Source organism: Meleagris gallopavo, chromosome 1 (genome assembly GCF_905368555.1).
Source record: "Meleagris gallopavo chromosome 1, MGAL_WU_HG_1.1, whole genome shotgun sequence".
In the NCBI taxonomy this organism is placed as follows: Eukaryota; Metazoa; Chordata; class Aves; order Galliformes; family Phasianidae; genus Meleagris; species Meleagris gallopavo.
Window position 1 is genome coordinate 24,334,435 of NC_139404.1, and position 18,286 is coordinate 24,352,720.

The following is an 18,286-nucleotide window of genomic DNA, read 5'->3' on the forward strand; positions in this document are numbered from 1 at the left end:
TGAATTTGTAGATAGAATGACTTTTAAAAACATTTTTTGACTGCTTTGGGGCTTTTAATTTGCTTTCATCTTAGAAGGTTTTTAAAATTTCTTGGAAACTGCACTTCCTGAATGCTCGGCCTTATGGCTGCTGTCACCGTGTGGGCTGCTCACTCTCATAAGCACTTCTTCTGCCTCTTCCACAAAGAAAGCACTTCTGGGAGCTTCTGCCATTTCAGAATGGCCAGAAGTCAGAGTGCTCCTCTCTGCACTAAGGCAGAGGCTTCCATCTGTCACTAGAAGCACAGGCTGCACCTCCTCTGATCTGAGCTGTGTTGAGCTCCCCAGCAGCAGAGCCCCAGGCTGCAGCCTCTGCCCAGTGGCAAAGAGCCCCCAGTCTGACCACCTGGTCTCAGCTGCCCACCATTACAATTACAGCTCAAAAGGTACATGCCAGATAAAATCCATCGCTCCTTACTGCTAAAGGCGGTGGATATTAGAAATAGCAGAAATATACAATATTTTTGAGTTCTTCTAAGTTCCCGTAGTTCAAGGGAAGGCTCTGGTTGTTCATTCCAAGGAGTTAAGCATTCTTTTCTCTCAGTCTATTACAAATAATGATTCCCACACAGATAGTCGTTCACATTTCCTCTTCCCCCAGCAGCAGGCCAAACCTGTACCTCGATTGCTGGTGAACATCAACATCTGTACGTAGCTATGTAGACACCGATATGCAAACACACTTATATTAGGACTGTTAATCACAACACTTTGTTCTTATGCAATGTTGGGCATGATATAAACTAACTCCAAAAAGTTTTGGAGGCTGCTGGGATGAGTGACACAGAACCAGGGGACAGTGAGAGCTGACTGAGCACAGCCACCAGAGGCAGACTGTGCCTGCTCCTTCTGGTTCCACAGCACTGCTGTGAGACAACAGGTGCATGAATTACCCTTAGTTTTACTACTGCTCGTGTGCAGGTGTGCCCCCTTTGAGGGTGTTCCCTGTTGCTGTTTTAGCAATTCAGATGCAAACCTAAGAATATATGTATCAGACCACATTTCCACATGTTGTCCATGAGCAAACCTCCTCCTGCTATCTCAGGCCACATCTCACATGAAACATAAACCACACTAATTATGACACAGGATAGGACTGGAACACTTGTTCTATGAAGAAAGGTTGAGGGGACTGGGCTTGTTTAGCTTGGAGAAGAGAAGGCTCTGAGAGATCTCATTGAGGCCTTCCAATACTTGAAGGGAACACATAAACAGGAGGGGGAACGGCTGTTTACGAGGGTAGATTGTGATAGGACAGGGGGGGTGATTTTAAACTGACACAGGGGAAGTTTAGGTTAGATATTAGGAGGGTGATGACACACTGGAACAGGTTGCCCAAGCAGGTTGTGGATGCCCCATCCCTGGAGGCATTCAAGGCCAGGCTGGATGTGGCTCTGGGCAGCCTGGGCTGGTGGTTGGCAACCCTGCACATAGCAGGGGGTTGAAACCAGATGAGCATTGTGGTCCTTTTTCAACCCAGGACATTCTATGATTCAATGACACCACAGCAAACTGCTTTGCAGCCGGCCATGGGGCTCTCTGCCTTCTTCTTTCTTCTGTGTTCTTCCCACTCTCACAGCCAGTTTCTCCTGGCACGGGGCTGCCATGTTTCTCACCATACAGCAGTGTTTGCTTTAACACAGTACCACAGCTCGCTTGGCCAAAAGTCTTTCTCCTGTGTAGATTAGTGAATGTGTGATCAAAGGGCAAAAATAATGCAACCATTAAGGAACACTCTCCTTTTACACCAACTCCAGCAATGGGAGTTTCATCTTTGCTCACTTGTGTTCTTATTGACAAACAAACATATCTCAGTGCTTTCAAGTGTGAATAATAAGTGCTTTCTCATTAACTGAGTTGTGGTGAAGCAGATGCTCCACACACGCTTAAGCACACAAAGCAGAATGTGAGCTTTGAAGAAGAAGCCAAAAGACAGCGATGCTGCAATACACAAAAGTTTATTTTTAAGTTTGTCTTTTCTGAAGGCAAAATATAATAGAACCTAACATCAATGAATTTTGTACAACGAAACAGTTTTTATATGAGAACAGACAATCCATGAAGATTTTTTCAGTCTTAGAACTGCTTCCCTTTTTTATCATGCTTTCTTGTGGTCAACCAAACGTTGGCACAGCAGATGTCGTGGCAGTCAGTCAGCGGGTGCTCCCTCAGATCCTCGTCAGCTGGTGCCACAGGCTGGAGGGCAGGATGCTTTCTACTTTCTCCATCACAAAATTTAAAGGGGCAAAGAGGGTGCTGAGAAACTGCAAAGAAAGCATACACACATTCAGATCAAAATCCTGGAGACAATACTCCTCAGTACAAGACAGTCCAACACGACAAGCTCTTGCTGTTTGCTTCTGTAAAACCCTCTAAGCATGATCAAAATTAAATAATTCAAGCATAAAGCCTTTCTGCCAAATTCTGAGCCTTGTGCATCCACAGATTTCTCAGTTTTGCAGCCAGGCAAGAGAGATCCCCATTTTTACAAAACTTAAAGCGGTGAACTACAAAAGTCTCCCACATCTCACATCCCAGGCTCAGGCTCACATTGAAACCACTGAAAACTCAACCCCAAACCAACTGAAGCATGAGAGAAAGGCTCTCCCATCACTGCAGAATTTGTCACGACCTGCCAGAGACAAAACGTGTGTCTTCACGTTTAAAATGGTTCTCTGAGGTGTCATTAGCTGGAATTTACCTCCATGTCCACCTCCTACTGTGGTGCAGTCAGTACCGTTGGAAGAAATTTCAATACATGAACATCATGACAGACATGACAAAATCAAGTTAATAAAGACCATTTTAGCACAGGAAAAAAAATATTGCAAACTGTGCACCTGAGAACAGAAAGTAGTCACATACAGCTATTCTGGGGCTCTGTGTGTGCATGAGAGCATAAAATAATATGCCATGTTGACCACCTTGAGACTGAGCAAAGGCCAATGCCAGCTCCCAGCACTCAGTCACCAGAACAGCCCACATTTTGATTTGTCTGTGCTTACGTTATTAGTTAGAAGCTTTATATGCTCTGATAGGCAAAGCTTAACAGTGACATACAGAGTCTTGTGGTATCTGTTCTGTTAACACCAATGGTAGCTGTTCTTATACACAAAGGAAGAGACCCTTCTAGTCTGACTCTACCCCTGAAATGGCCTTGGAGCCTGCAGGTTGCACACAATTCAGAAACAGTAGCTAGCACAGCACCAGTGCCACTTCTCATACCTCTGTCTGGTTGCAGTCAGCAACCACAAGCAGGTGAGTTAAGCTCACACAAACACACTGCCAAGTTTTGTCTGTTCCAGTAGCCCACTGTCTGATGTAGGCACATGAAGTGCAAAACCTCATCACGCTGCCAGTTTGACAGACACCCCTTGGTTCAGGACACAGGGCTGAAAAGCACAGGGACAATTGCAACAGGCCATCAACTGCCACTCTCAGAAAACTGAAGATTACATGGAAAGAGCCCTCAAACATGGGTCACGCATTGCAAAGACTCAAGGAGGGGAAAAAAAAAAGCTTAACAAAGAAGTTTAAAAACATATGCCTGAATTACATACTTACTGTCCACCAAATGCATACATACACACTTAAGAAACAGGAGAAAGTAATCATGTTTCAGCCCCTAACCCCACAAAATCAAAAGCACCAGAGACACAAGACCTACATCAGGTACAAATATGTTTGAGAAAATATATTATTGCAGAGGATAATCCGTATTTGTTGAAGGAGGAGACAGCATTTTGACACCCAGCAACTTTTCAAGAAATTGATGTTTTTTCATATCCTAGAATATCCTACCAGGGCAATGATGTCCTTGGCTTTGCAATGAGAAAAGCATGTTTTAGCACTATTCATGGCCTTTCCCCCTCAGTCTCCAACTCTTACTAATCCTTGGTGGATTATAAAAGCAGAATTAGCACACAGTTCCTTGGATGTAGTTAAGAAAAGTTATGAAGGAAATACTGAGATTGCTTTTTTCATGGCAGTTTGGGGAAAGAATGCAAATTTCTCCTCATTAATAACATACTGTGTTTCTGCTTATATGAAGAGTTTCTATTGCACTGGAAAGCATGGCACCTCTAGATAAAAGAGGAGTTCTGCAAACCATGATGTTGATTTTACTGGATTATGTAAGAAACAACAGATACTACTTTCTCCAACCGAGACCTTCTTGGCAAAACCACCTGAGATCTAACCTAACCCAAGAACCAGGTAAACCAAAGAAGAAAGACAGCAGTGTGCTTTACTGGTCAGTCCCCTGAACAGTTGCTCTGTGTCCCCCTGCTCAGACATTCACAATGTTTGTTTTATACTACCGAACACACAGCTGTTTAATACTCAGCAATATTGAGTGCAGCTTTTCCTGTATCTGTGCCTTTATTTACCAGAAGAGAGGAGCAGCAGAGAATACTCACTGCTTTTGCGAAGACCCCCATAAGCTCTGGGAACTGATGTGTCAGGAGAGCCAGCATGGCTGTGAAAGAACATAGGCCAGCAGTGAAGAGGATGAAGAAGGGAAGCTCTTTCTTGGGGTAAACTGAAACTTCATGAAATGCTGCAGGAAAAAGAAGGAAGAATGCACTGTATGTAAAAAAAAAACAAACAACATTCTTACCTGGTTTAAACAGCCACAGTCATGACTAACGTTATGTGACTGATGTTTTAATTAGGAAAGCCTATTAGATCTCAACTTCTCACTGTCCTTTTAATTACATGCAATTAAAGGCCGTGGACAGGTATGTGGAATCTCTTTAACAGGTCTGTATCTGCCACAGTATGTTAAACCCTTCCCTGCTCAAAGCCAACCATTCTGCAGTGAAATGCATTTCCTGTGCTGCAAGAGCAAAACATGACACTCTGTGTACATTGCTAAAGGAGTCCCTTACTTCTAGAATTTGAAAAGAAAAATGAGTTTTGCAACTAGAAAGAGTGCTGAGCTATTCTGCATGACTTTGTCATTCCTAAATCTCCTGACACTCCACCCTCCCCTGCTCAGTATCCCTCTGAGTAAAGCAGGCAAAACACTCTAAGAGGTGTTGTTATAATTAGGCTGATTATAATGGGGTGGGGAGACGCTGTTGGTTGCCAAGCGTTTCTGCGTAGTATCAGTGAGAATGAACTGGGAAGGAGAGCCTCGGAGTGGGTGGATTTCAGCCCTGTTCCTCTCACCTTGCCTTTACTCAGATAGGCTCATTAAAAGTGGCAACACATTTTTTAGCCCAAGGCCCAAGGTTATGACTGAAAGACTACAAAGAGGGCAAACGCCCTCAAAATCGGTGCTCACGGCAGAAGCAGACTTTTACTTTTTGTTAGAAGAATCTTCCTCTGTATTGATTCACCCCAACAGAGATCGTGAGCGAAGAATCTCCTTCCTAGGATCAACTCGTATTTATCCCCTCTGCCCTTGCGCGTGTCCCATGTGTGCTCACACAAAGTCCCACTGACTTCAGTGAGAAAACATGTGGGAATGAAGTGTAACTGTTTGCAAGAGTGACTGCTTCGGCTCTTCCTCTGCAAGCACTGCAAATAGTTCCATTAGCTTGCTCTGAAAAACTTGCTGAGGGCTGTCTTTATAGCCATATCTTGTCAAGCACTGGGAACTCTGCTGGCACTTTGCTAATACATACCATAAATGTATATGATAAATGACTGAGGTAATTTCAATCTCTTTAGAACGGCACGCACATCATTACACATAGAGAATCCTTTCTTGTTATTTCGGATTGCTTTTCAGAAGATGTCAAAATAATTTGTCAGAGTAACAGCTGTGCTAATGATCTGGCAGTCCTCAGGCAGGCTTGATCTTGCCTTGGAATGTAAGTAGCTAATTTGACTGCACAAAACTAACACCGCTGTGCAGCCGTGCTCTTGGTCTGATGTGGTGTTTCCTAGGTAAATGATCAGACATATTTTCTACCGTCTTGGCAAGAGAGAATGAGCAAGATCTAACAGATTTATATCTCCTCGGTAATCTCACTCCCTATCTCTACGCTGCTGACAATAATAAAGATAGCTGATCGTTATGACTGACGGCCTGAAACTGTCTTTTAAACAACTGTGTGAGCTCCAGAGGTTTGCTGTCACCTGACTGCTCTACTCCAATATACCCCATTTGAAAAACATTGGGAGCAATCAGTAGTGCAAGGTTCAGATAAACAATTCCTTGGTGTCAACGATAAGAAGAGAAAAGCTGAACGTACATGGTAGTAGTTCTCTATCTGCAGTTTCTGTACAAATAGGGTAAGGGTAGAAAAGATGTCCTTTTTCCAGTGGATAGGGGATCATTCTGAAAGCTGGAAAGAAAACACCGTGCATTAATGACTGTGAGTGTGGTACTCACTGGAGACATTTAATTGTAATTACACTTTTGGAGAACAAACAGAAAAAAATTTATGTTTGGTCACAACTAGTGTATATATTGCTTAACTAAATGTCAGAGAGCTTTTAATCCTGAAGACACAGTTCTTTTATTCTTGGCAGTGTAAAGTCAGACCATGTTACAGGTGCATAAATACATGTTTGCAAGATAATAGCCCAATACACTTAAAATCCTATAGGAAAATGTACAGATTTTGTCACAGAACTTCAAACAAGACAGGTAATATCGATCAGACAAGCCCAGAGAAACAGCTTTCCAGTCGTGTTTCCATTTTGTATTTGGCAATCAAAGATTAATACTGAATTATTAAAACCAGGTTCCTCAAATGAATTCTGACCAGATAAAGTCAGGTTTCTGAAATAAATCTTCAGGTCATGGACAAAACAATACTTAATCTTATAAACTTTTAAAATTGAAAATAACAACAGAGAGGGAGGGAAAGGGATTACTCAGTCTGCCCTGTGATGATGTCATGGGCCATCTGAGTGATGCTCGTGTGGTTTATGGAAACATCCATACGCTTGACTGAATTACAGCTCTGCAATCAATGCATCCCTTTCCATTATCCGATACATAAATCTCACTCTTAAAGTGCAATTGATGTGTTTTTCTCACTATTCCTATGAACATCAGTCACTGCAGCAATATTTTTCTCAGCAAATGTCCTAGAAGCACTGTATAGTTTAGATATTAGGTACAGCAACCCCCACATGATAATATTTCATTATCTCTTGCTCACAAGACAACAGAAGAGTTGGTTTAAAATACATAAAACCCCAGCGTTTTCAGTTGTGCATGTGGCATCTGGAATAACACTAGTCATAATTTTTGTGCAATTATACCCATGTTTATTTTTGATAACCATTTAAAGCAGGAGAAAAGAAGGCAGAAATCCTCAGTGCACAATTACAATATGCCAGTGCACCTCCAGCTGGCACATGGTATTCTTGTATTTGAATACGACTGAATATTGTTTTAAAATAAAAGCATTATGTTTCCAATTTCAGTATTTGGATTGGAGCCAATCTATACTACAGGTGTATGACTCAAATCAACATCAGTCACTGCTCTGTGGGAGACTATTGAGATAGATCTTAATAAATTTTGCCTGTTGTCAGAAGCTTCTTAAAGATAGAAAATTAAAGATGTGCTGTTCCTTAGCTCTCTGTAAATGGAAGACTCATGCTTCTAATCGCTTGTGTGGAATAAACCTACCTACCTAATGTTTTTTTAACACGAAGAGGTACAAAATACTGCTGAATTATGAGACTCTCTTTGAAAGAACCTACAGCCTCTCCATGCTGTGTAGCTAGCGTGATTTTCTTGTTTCTTCATGTTTGAACATGACCTTGCTAGAGGCTGCCTTAATTAGAAGTGACCTCCCATAAGGGGTCATCTTAGCAGCACTCATAACGTACCCCTAAATGACTGATTGGCTCAAAGACAGCACTTAGTTCTACCTGATTTCTACAAGGTTAGAACTGAAGAGTACAAATGGGCATAAACTTCCTACACACAAGCTGCTGAAGTGAGACTGGTGAATACTGTCAGAACAGCTCAATTTAAAGACATGACAAGCACATGAACACCTAGAAAGAACGTGATGGCAACTGACCATATATGGCAGGCTGTTGGTACAAACGTGTGCTTAATTAAATTCATTTCCTCTGTCATGTTTCCACTGGATTTAGCTTAAAATCGGACAGAGATAATAAGGAAATCTTTATCAAGGAAAGGATGTAAGAGTGACACAAATAGCTTAGTAGTACATCCTTGAAGAATATTACTCATATTAAGATATGAACCAGAAGTTACAGTTATTTGATTAAATCCGAGTGAAAACTTTAAATCCATGGCCATTTGCATGCATGCGGGCAATCTGAAAAACAATCTTGAGGACTTCTCTCACTGAAATTACCGTGCAAAAGGAATTATGGATTTTTCTTTACAGGTTGTGCAATAACACTAATTTACATCTTGCAGGATAACTAACAGACAAATATTTCATAATGAATTACATATTCAGATTGCTGTGGAGGCAAGGAAGAGAGGAATCAGTTTGAGTAGTTGGATGGAAGGCCTTCAGGCACAGATGATGAGAGCTCGTACTTGGCAGAATGACTGCAGTGTAACCAGCCTTCAGTGCCAAAAGCTGCTCCTAAGCTACCTCTTAGGCACTCCTCAGTTTAACAAAGGTCTATTCCACCAGCACTGGGAAGCAGTGTGCCCAGTTGGCCAAGGCCAATGGCATCCTGGCTTGTATCAGGAATGGTGTGGTGAGCAGGGCTAAGGAAGTAATTCTGTCCCTGTACTCAGCATTGGTGTGGCCTCACCTCGAGTACTGTGTTCAGTTTTGGGCACGTCTGTACAGAAAGGACACTGAGGTGCTGGAGCAGGTCCAAAGAAGGGCAACAAGGCTTGCGAAGGGCTTGGAGAATATGCCCTATGAGGAGAGACTGAAGGAACTGGGGCTGTTTAGTCTGGGGAAAAGGAGGCTGAAAGGGAGACCTTATTGCTCTCTTCAAGTATCTGAAAGGTGCTTACAGTGAGAGCGGGGTTGGTCTCTTCTCACCGGTGACAGGTGACAGGACGAGGGGAAATGGCCTCAAGTTGTGCCAGGGTAAGTTTAGGTGGATATCAGGAAACACTTCTTTACAGAAAGGGTTGTTAAGCACTGCAATAGGCTCCCCAGGGAGGTGGCTGAGTGTTTAAAAGCCATTTGGATGTGGTGCTCAGGGTCATGATTTAGCGGAGGGTTGTTAGGCTAGTCTGCTTAGGTTGTGGTTGGACTTGATGATCTTTAAGGTCTTTTCCAAGCTGAGCAATTCTATGATTCTATGATTCTATTCAGGATTCCCTCTAAAATACTGTTCAATAACGATGGCATAACAAGGTCTTGGGCTAAAGGATTTCTGTAAGCATCTAGAAAATAAGTTAATACCACAGAAGGATAGCTAGTGAAAAAAAGCACTGGGAAGGAAGCTATGACCACTTTTAAGTTGCATCTCAAGTGATAACTTCCTTTCAGTGGGAATTATCATGGTGACAAACTGTATCTTTTCTAAGAAACTTAAATGAGAACAGCAAATGGAGGAAGGAAAAAACAGTTGTGTAATAACATATGAAAAGGCTGAAAGATAGCAGCAGAAAGTACAGCAGAAACAAATGGATTGGATTAGGGAATGAACAATCAGCATTAAAAAAGCCTACAAAGGCTGATTCTAAATAGTAGCTTTTAATTCCCTGGAACCTGAAAAGAACATGTCTAAAAGACAGGATTAGATCTGACCAAAGGTCATACTCCAACTTCTTACTCAAAGCAGGGTGATCTTCTGAAGCTGATCTGGCTGCTCAGGGCGATGTCCAGCTGAGCTCTGAGTATCTGCACGGATGGACATCCCAACACCTATCTGCAACCTGTTCCAATCCATCACCACTTTCATTCTAAAAATACTTTTCTCATGTCTAGATGGAATTTCTTGTGCCAAAATGCGTGTCTACTGCCTCCCGTCTTTCCTTTGTGCCCTTCTGATAAGACTTTGACTCTGCCTTCCATGCTATCCCCATCAGGTGGTTAAAGACAGCAGTTAGACCCCCCCTTCAACTACAGGAAGTCTCTTCCAAGCTGGCTAAAAACAGCTCCCTCAGTGTCTCCTATATCAGCTTCCCAGGCATTCTAGTTGTCCTCCACTGGACTCACTCTATTTAATGAAAAAAGAAATCAGAAAATACCATCTTGTTTTATACTATACATTAATGTTTATTTGCTTGTAAGGCACGTCCATAATTTCCCAAAATCAAAGCCTTCAATTAATGACAAACAAATTTCTGCAACTCCAGGATGAGGAAGGTAAGTTATGAAGCCCTTATCCATGAGTAAAAAAATATGTCACAAAGAAGATGGGAAATTTTGTTTGGTGTTACACAGAAAACAGAATCCAAGACTTCAGAAAATTTTTTCCTATTAAATGAGGCGTATATTTTCTGATTGAACTTTAAATATTTCAGTGGTAATGAAATATAATTTACCTCCAAATCCTCCCCATTCTATGCTTTACAAAATGCTTTTATTTTCTCATGACATTCAATCAAAATAATTGATGAGTTTCTTTGTAAGAAAAATGATTACTTACTGCCTTCCCATGTACAGTGTAAGAGATTCAATGCTCCCTCTACCCTTTTCCAGTGTTGAAGATGGAAGAAAGCATATGCTATTGCTTCACTGTCCCCTCTCTTCAGAATATGTTCAGGGGGCAGAATTAAGCTTTTCATTTCTAGGAGGTACTGCAATAAAAAAGCAGAGTACAATTATTTCAGAAGTAATAAAAAAGCTGCCTGCAATTCTACAGCGTGTACTGAAAGGTCTATTTCCCTGAAGTACTTCATTTCATAAGCGTTTCATCAGATGCGTAACATCACCAACTGCACTAGAAGATAATTACTGAATTATTGCCAAAGCATACGATATACTGACAGATGGCTCATGTTGTGCTATTCAGCTGGAGTAGGAGGACTGTGAAGGGTTTCAAAATGAAATGTCTCTCTTATCAAAGAGGCAGAAAAAAAAATAGGCTCAAAGCAGAAAAGAGACTCTAATTACAAGAGCTTTTTAAATTAGAAGCATTTATAATATAATGAAGAAGACATTAAGCAGTTTGAGGCACCTCGCTCTTCTATAAGGAAACAGGCAGTACTTTGCACGCAGGCTGCTTTATTGCATCGCCATCAGCAGGTTACCAGGCCTGCAAGTGCACAAGGTGAGCGGACAGCAGGGCTACCAGCGATTTACAAAGTAACACCATTTACACAATGGAACAAATATCAGACTTCTAGGGAAAAAAAAATACAACAGTCCTTCATGTTTAAGTTAGCTAACCAAAATACTGAAAACGTGAAAATGAAAAGCACCAGTGACCAAACCCACAAACAATTCTCCCCATTACGGGATCCCCTAAAACAGCCGGTGAATGAAGTACATGCGGGATTCATGTCGCAGGAGAAGACAGAGCTCCTGAATGTTCTTCACGCAGCTGACTTTCCTCCTTCCCTGGCCTGCCAGTCAGACTGCTGCCAGATCAGAATTCACCTCACTGCTGGTGTTCCTTCCTTCTTGCTAGTGGAGGGGAAAGATAGAACAGAGGGGAACAGACACACCTTGCTTTGGCATGCTTTAAAGGGGAAAGGATGACAGACAGAAATTGGAGGCTGCTGAATCAATTGCTGTCTGTCAGTTCTCCTCTATGAAGCAGAATACTTCCCACCTTTGCAGTACTTTTTCTTCAGGAAAACTGTTGCTCTCTTCCAGGACTCCCTAAAGCAAATGTTCTGCCCACTAGGCTATTTAATATAAGAGGCAACAAGAAGCAGGTGGGTCACACACCACATGGACAGACCCTGACATGGAGATGGGATGAATTACAGGAAACTGACAGTGACAGAAAGGAGGATTACAGAGAAAGGAGGGAGATGAGGTGGCTCCTTTAGCCACTAGGATAAAGGTGTAAGGCTGCAGCACTTCTGGGGAAAAAAATCTACAATATTTACTGACAGGCTGGCTGTTCTGGAGTAGAAGAATGGAGTTAAAGATGAGAAAAAGGCTGCAGGTTTTAGGCAGGGATTGGCAAAATTAAAAGAAGGTATGAAAGAAAAGGTATGGACAATCACCAGCAAAAAGAGAATAAGCACGCAGCCCCTCTACTTTAGAGAGGTCTTTGTGTCTACATACTGGTCTCTGCCTTGGATGGGAAGAATGAGGTTGCAGAATCTAAGGACTGCCAAGAACTGAGCACAGGCTGGAAGGCAACTTGGCACACAGAAGTGACAGTAACCTTTTCACAGCTCCTGTCAGATACTGACATTTGTGAATGGGAGACTCCAGGGCATCCTTGCATACTGGCTCTGTGATGTGTGAAAGAGGAGAAAAGGAGAAAGGGAACAAATGAGAATTCAAAATCATCCTTGAAAAAAGGAAGAGGAAAGGCCAGAGGGGGCTGAGAATCAAGTTGGCATGATATTATGGAGGGCATCCTAAAACTAGACTCCTCTTTGCCAGAAGCCAGGAAGGAGCTGGAGAAGCAGGTAAAGGATCTGAGGGGGACAAGATCAAAGCAGAGAACTAGCTGACAACACCAGGAAACAGGTAAGTGATTCAAAGAGGAAAATCATATATTTCTGATGCAGGTAATTATTAAAGGAGGGCAAACTAAATTAGCAGTGGGAGTAACATGTGTGATACTTGAATTTTCTATAAAGCCTTTCAGAAAAAAATTGGGAAATCTGTAGAACAGGTAGATTAGGGGAAGAAGATGCAATTCAGTGGCAGGGCAGTGTAAGAAGGGATTAACAGTGGAAAAAAGAATGGAATAAAGATCTGACATGAGGAAAGGAGCTGCCAAGCTTACAGATATACAGAAAATTTTCTTATTTGCTGCCTATATGACTTTGCCACCCTTTTAAAATCCCATGCCTACTTGTTGAACAGAATGGAATGTGGCTGCAGGACTGATATCTATTCTATTAATTTAGAACAGAACTCTCAATTCTGTATTTTCTTGCAAGAGTAAATGAGAAGTTTTCAATATTTAAATATCTCAGTCAAAGGAAAAGAAAACAACATAAAAGCCATGAAACTATTTATAAGGGAAAAGCAGGAATGAATGTCCTACCTCGAGGAGTGTTAATGAAAACATGCAGATTGCTTGTTATTAGTGATTAAAAACCATCACATGGAATTACCTGGTAGTAGGATGTACCTTGACACTTGCAAATCATTCTTAGACCTCACTCACTTGTATTGATACAAACAATTACTTTTTAGTCTTCATTTTTCTCAGTTCCAGAGCAGCAAAACTATTTTTAAAAGTTCTTTAGGTCAAAAATAGGAAAAACTCCTCCCTCATTACTCTACCACAGCTACTTTCCCAAACAAGAAGTCCATCATCTGGTCCAGTGATATTCATGAAGGCTCACAAAAATTGACAGATGGCTCAAGTCTCATTCAGACCTTGTAATAGCTTTTGGTCTATGTACAAAGGTCAGACTCACCTTCTGGGCGTATAAGCTATCAACTTATTTACTCTGGAAATATTGCCAGCAAGAATGATAATTGCACACAGACCCAGAGAAACCTCATCTAGAACACTGCACAGTTCTCGTCAGGCACACTGTGAACCATAAAGGTCAAATTCTGCAAGTATGGAATACAGTAAAGCAAAGTCATGACAAGCCTACTTTATGAGAGGACACTCGGAAGCCTTCATCTGTTTAACCTACCTAAATAGCTGTAATAGGCACCAAAATGGTACCTAGCTAAAGACTGAGCTTGATCATTAAGAAGGGGACATAGGACTGTCCATGAAAATGAATTGATTTTATATTCTAGAGTATGTCATCAATTCCTGTGTTGCTGTGTTTTCAAGGAGAATTCGAGGGCATTGAGAGCCCTTTCAGCAGTAAATTGGCTTTTTACAGTGCATTTCTGAAGGCTCTGTCCAGAGCACAGACTTAGAGGAACTTGGTCTCTATAGTAGTATAGGTGTAGGAACTTAGCATCCAGGTAAAAGCCATAGCAGTACAAAATCCACTGGGCCTTACAAGGGAACAACCAACACTCTGGATAGATTCCTCACTGAGCTGTACCTACTGATACACTGACTTGTGAACACAACCATGATTTTTACATTTTAAGCAACAAAACGTCATGACATCTTCAATACTTTGAGTACACAGGGAAGACAGGAAACCTCTGTTGTCCTGACATGGCTCTGAACCCAAGTGTGGTTCCTGTGCAGAGGAAGCATTAAGCAATAGGGTAAGTGAGAAACTTTGCCAAGAGCTCTCAGCATAAAGGGAGCACAGAGATGGCAAGCCCTGCACATCTCCATCTGCACTTCTTTTCAGTGACAAACAAAGAAGCTTAATTAGAACAGGAAATAATACACACTACCATCATTACAGAGTTATCATTTTCCTTTAAAAAAGGAATGAGCTCGGAGAAGACAATCGATAGAAGCCACAACAATCTAGCCTTAACCAAACTCGGAGTGAATACTTGTGGTGCCCAACTATTTCTGTCACCATCAGATGTCACCCAGCCCTTCTCCCCACACTGTGCTGGTTTGGATTTTGTGACTGTCTTCTTCATTTTTTTCTGGACTTTCATTTCCCACCCCAAACTTCTCCTGTCAAAAAGCTGTCAGTTAGGAGTTAAAAGGGGAACAGTATTTTTCATGTAGCTTCTGGGCTGGTTACTTGACACTGTAAAAGCAAAACACGAACCAAAGTGTTCAGCTATAGCCACTATTGACACAAGTGGGAATATATCTTTTAATGAGCATTTGGAGGATGACAATGGAAACTAATTTCATTGTTATAAAGCCTATAGGTACAAACATTGTGATAGCACTCTGCTAGCACTTTCTTGTCTATGTGAAGGGTAATAAGGTGGAGTTCATATTTTCTTACTTGAATTGACTGAATACACAATATTTGTTTCATAATATTGACTGTACTCTCACTATTTTTCTGCTGGGACTGCTTTTAACATTCCAAATTAATAAGCTACTTCAGTGCCCATTTATAAAATAAATCTATATAAAATAAATCAATCTATCTCAGGAAGGTTTTTCCTCAGTCCTGCATCTTGCCTCTGAAATCACAGCTCAGGCTGTAAATAGGCAATAGTCACTCCTGCACCTGTGACAGCAGCCCTCCAGGCCAGAACACGAGAATTTAACATTGTTTGAACAGGAACTCTCTTCCTCCCTTTGGGATGAACAGCACAAGCTTCATACAGCTCAGAAATACTGGATTCTACATGCCCAGAGAAGCCAATTGTAGGTCACACAACAAGTTCACATTGGATTGATGGTAATTAACAAGACTGGCCTTTTTACTGGAGATACAAAAACAAATCACTGTCTCACTGAACAGTTAAAACCCCTCTTTAAACATATCTGGAATAGTTTCTCTGTAATATCATGGGGTGTGTAGAGTGGATTCCTTTCCCATCTGCTAAATAAATTTGTTTTCATTATTTGTTTCTATTAGCAACTACAACTTACTAGAAACCACAGAGCATTCAAAGACACACAGTCCTCATTAAAAATAAAATAAAAAGAAATAAATAATAAAGAATGAAAAGGAGAACAGGTAAATCTTTAGAAGTGTTCAAGTTAATGGTTGGTTATATTCTTTTATGAAACACTTTATACACAGAAGTGGCATTTCTTTAAGGAACAGTAACATTTAGACAGTCTGAATCTTCAAATTCAGGCCCTGGTTTACAAGGCCACCCCACACAACTGTGTGCAGGGCACAGTTCTGACTCAATTTTAACAATCATATATACGAACCAACACTTGTTTTCTCTCCTTGCTAGATTCAAAGCTCTTATCAATGTCACAACACATTTTTTTTGGTTGGGAGGTGTGAAGGGAGCTTATAAAGATGAGCTTGAGAGAAGGCAGCCTAGCAAATCAACTCAGGAAGGGTGTTCCAGTGCTGAGAAACATCTCATAAACAGCTGTTGTATTTTATCAGCATTAAACTTGGATCGCTGCATTACAAATAAGTGGGGAAGATCCAAACACAACAGATAAATAATGCTGATGAAGTCTTCTGTGCATACATACATACTTTTTCATACACCCCACGGACTATGGACTGCCATGATCTAACATGTACTACCCTCTTTTTTCTGCACAAAACCCGCTAGAATGACAGTCATACCCCAACTGTGGCACTAAAACCATTTCTTGTTTTATTCTTGATTTTCTGAGCAGCATGTTGTCACACACAGACAGCACATTTCCCTGGGACCAACACTGCCAAACAGGATGCTGTACTAAAGCAAAGGTATACCAGACTACAGAATCTCTCTTAAGACAGAGATGGATGGAAATCAGACAAGTAAGCAAGACAATTTGCTATGATTCTTCTCTTAGTGGAAATCAAAGCTCTCTGCTTTGTTATCTTTCCTGCTGTACTGCTGACTTATATTGGCTATAGATATGCTTTTCTTCTACTAAAATGAATCCTGAAAATATTCTTCTTGGTTAACTGCTTACTTTTTAGAAAGTTAACATCTGCCAGGGTATAAAAGTGCATTTTGCTGAAGCTGAGCTGTTTCAGCAACATAAACAAGACAACCTCCAGAGATAGAGGCAGTATCTTTCATCAGGTCAACCAGGTCAGCTGCCCAGCTTCCTGGATACGTGTGGTAAATTGCTCTGAGCTCTGTATTGCCTTGGTTCACTAAAAAACCTAGTTCCTTCATGTGTCGCATCTTGATTCCAGCCTAATTCAAAAACAATGGCAATTTATCAGCTGTAGCTGAGGCTTAATGGACTGATCTCTGGGAATTAAACTGTCATCAAAACATACTTAAAAAAAAGAGCCCTGTGCCAGAAGAATATTAATTGCTGGAAGGAAGGCTAAAGAAAGGCTTATGCACACAATGGCCCCTAGACAGAAGATAGGTGGTTTTGCAAGGTTTCTTATGTTTCTTATCTCTATGTAAAGATGAGAATCTCGGACTTACAAACTCCTTCTTCTTGAAGAGTTCCTGTATCTTCAAAGTACATTTGAAACAAAGTCTAAAAACTAAATCTGACCTCTGCAGTATTGTTATGGAACAACGGACTGGAGTTTGGATGTGCATCTCCTATGGAAAATCAGCAGCAGGACTGCAGGACTGCAGGAGTCCAAAGTAGGTTTGACACAAACCCACAAACCTGTAACGGGCCAGTGGAAGACCTGGTCACCCTTTGTTGCTAAGCACAGCAACATCTCTCAGTGCGTTCAAGCTGTGTTCCCTGCTTTCTCCTTGTGTCATCATCTCATGCGCAGAAGTCTGCTATTTCCAGTTAAATGTTTCAAAAATGCATATCCAATAACAATCTTTTTCTGTGACAATTCTAAATTTTAATGATTTGCACTGAGAATGGCCAAATTATCTTTTGAGAATAAATATACTGAAACATTTACATTTTTTTCCTACATAATAGTGTAGCCTCTTTTAAAGATTCTGCTGAGATATTTGCAAATGCTTTTAATAGTATATCAGTTTTATTACTTATTTATTCCTCAACCTGAACAAGAGACTCATTAGCGTTTAAATCCTAAAGAAGCTTCTGAAGACATATTAATTTTGTAGCAATGCTAGATTTTCTGTGATGCTGCTCTCTAAAACTTATTTCCATTTCATTAAGAACAAAATGGATATGAATTCAACCATAATTGAGTGGAAATTGAGGTGTAATATCCATACTTGGCATAAAATTATAATCATATATATGTTATTGGCACCTTAATAGCCTTTAGCTATAAGCAAAGAGAATATGAGTGTTAATATGAGTTATAATAGCAAAGAGAAAATGAGTGTGAAATTGTTAGTCTGTAATGGGCTATGCTGTTTTAATGTCAAAATATGAACTAAGAAAGCCCAAACTTTGCTGCCATTACTACCTCATTATCCTGATAATTTATACTTTTCACTATGGTTTTTAATTTCCAAGTAACTGACTTTGAAATTCAAAGTGAAGGAATCAATTAACAATGTGAACTAGATTGAGAACTTAGATGAGGACTAGAATTTCATTACATTAGAAACACAGAGAATAACATGCAGTTTGTATTTCACGTGTGGAGGTACTTGTCAGAAAGGGAGTTTCAGTCTTTTATTGAAGCTACCTAGCCAGGTGTTGGTAGGTGAGACAAGGGTCACAAGCAATGAGTAAAGCACTGATCTGCAAGCACAGCAGCATGTTAGAGGGGTGGAAGTGCAGAGATAGTGGAGCAGCTGCCACAACTTACAGTAAATTAGATTTTGCAATGGAAATCAAGCTGAAGAAAAGAATGCACAAG

The 18,286-nt window shown here is 40.8% G+C and overlaps 1 protein-coding gene across 1 annotated transcript in view; it reads right to left on the reverse strand.

Annotated features, from left to right (window-relative positions):
- Nucleotides 1–1,981: 1,981 nt before the first annotated feature.
- ST7 (suppression of tumorigenicity 7) overlaps nt 1,982–18,286 on the reverse strand; it is a 134,297-nt gene continuing 117,992 nt past the window's right edge. Inside the window, 4 exon segments of the mRNA XM_085219028.1 lie at nt 1,982–2,303; nt 4,458–4,597; nt 6,243–6,335; nt 10,555–10,705. Of these exon segments, the coding sequence (XP_085075154.1) occupies nt 2,208–2,303; nt 4,458–4,597; nt 6,243–6,335; nt 10,555–10,705 (480 nt within the window). The 3' untranslated portion in view covers nt 1,982–2,207.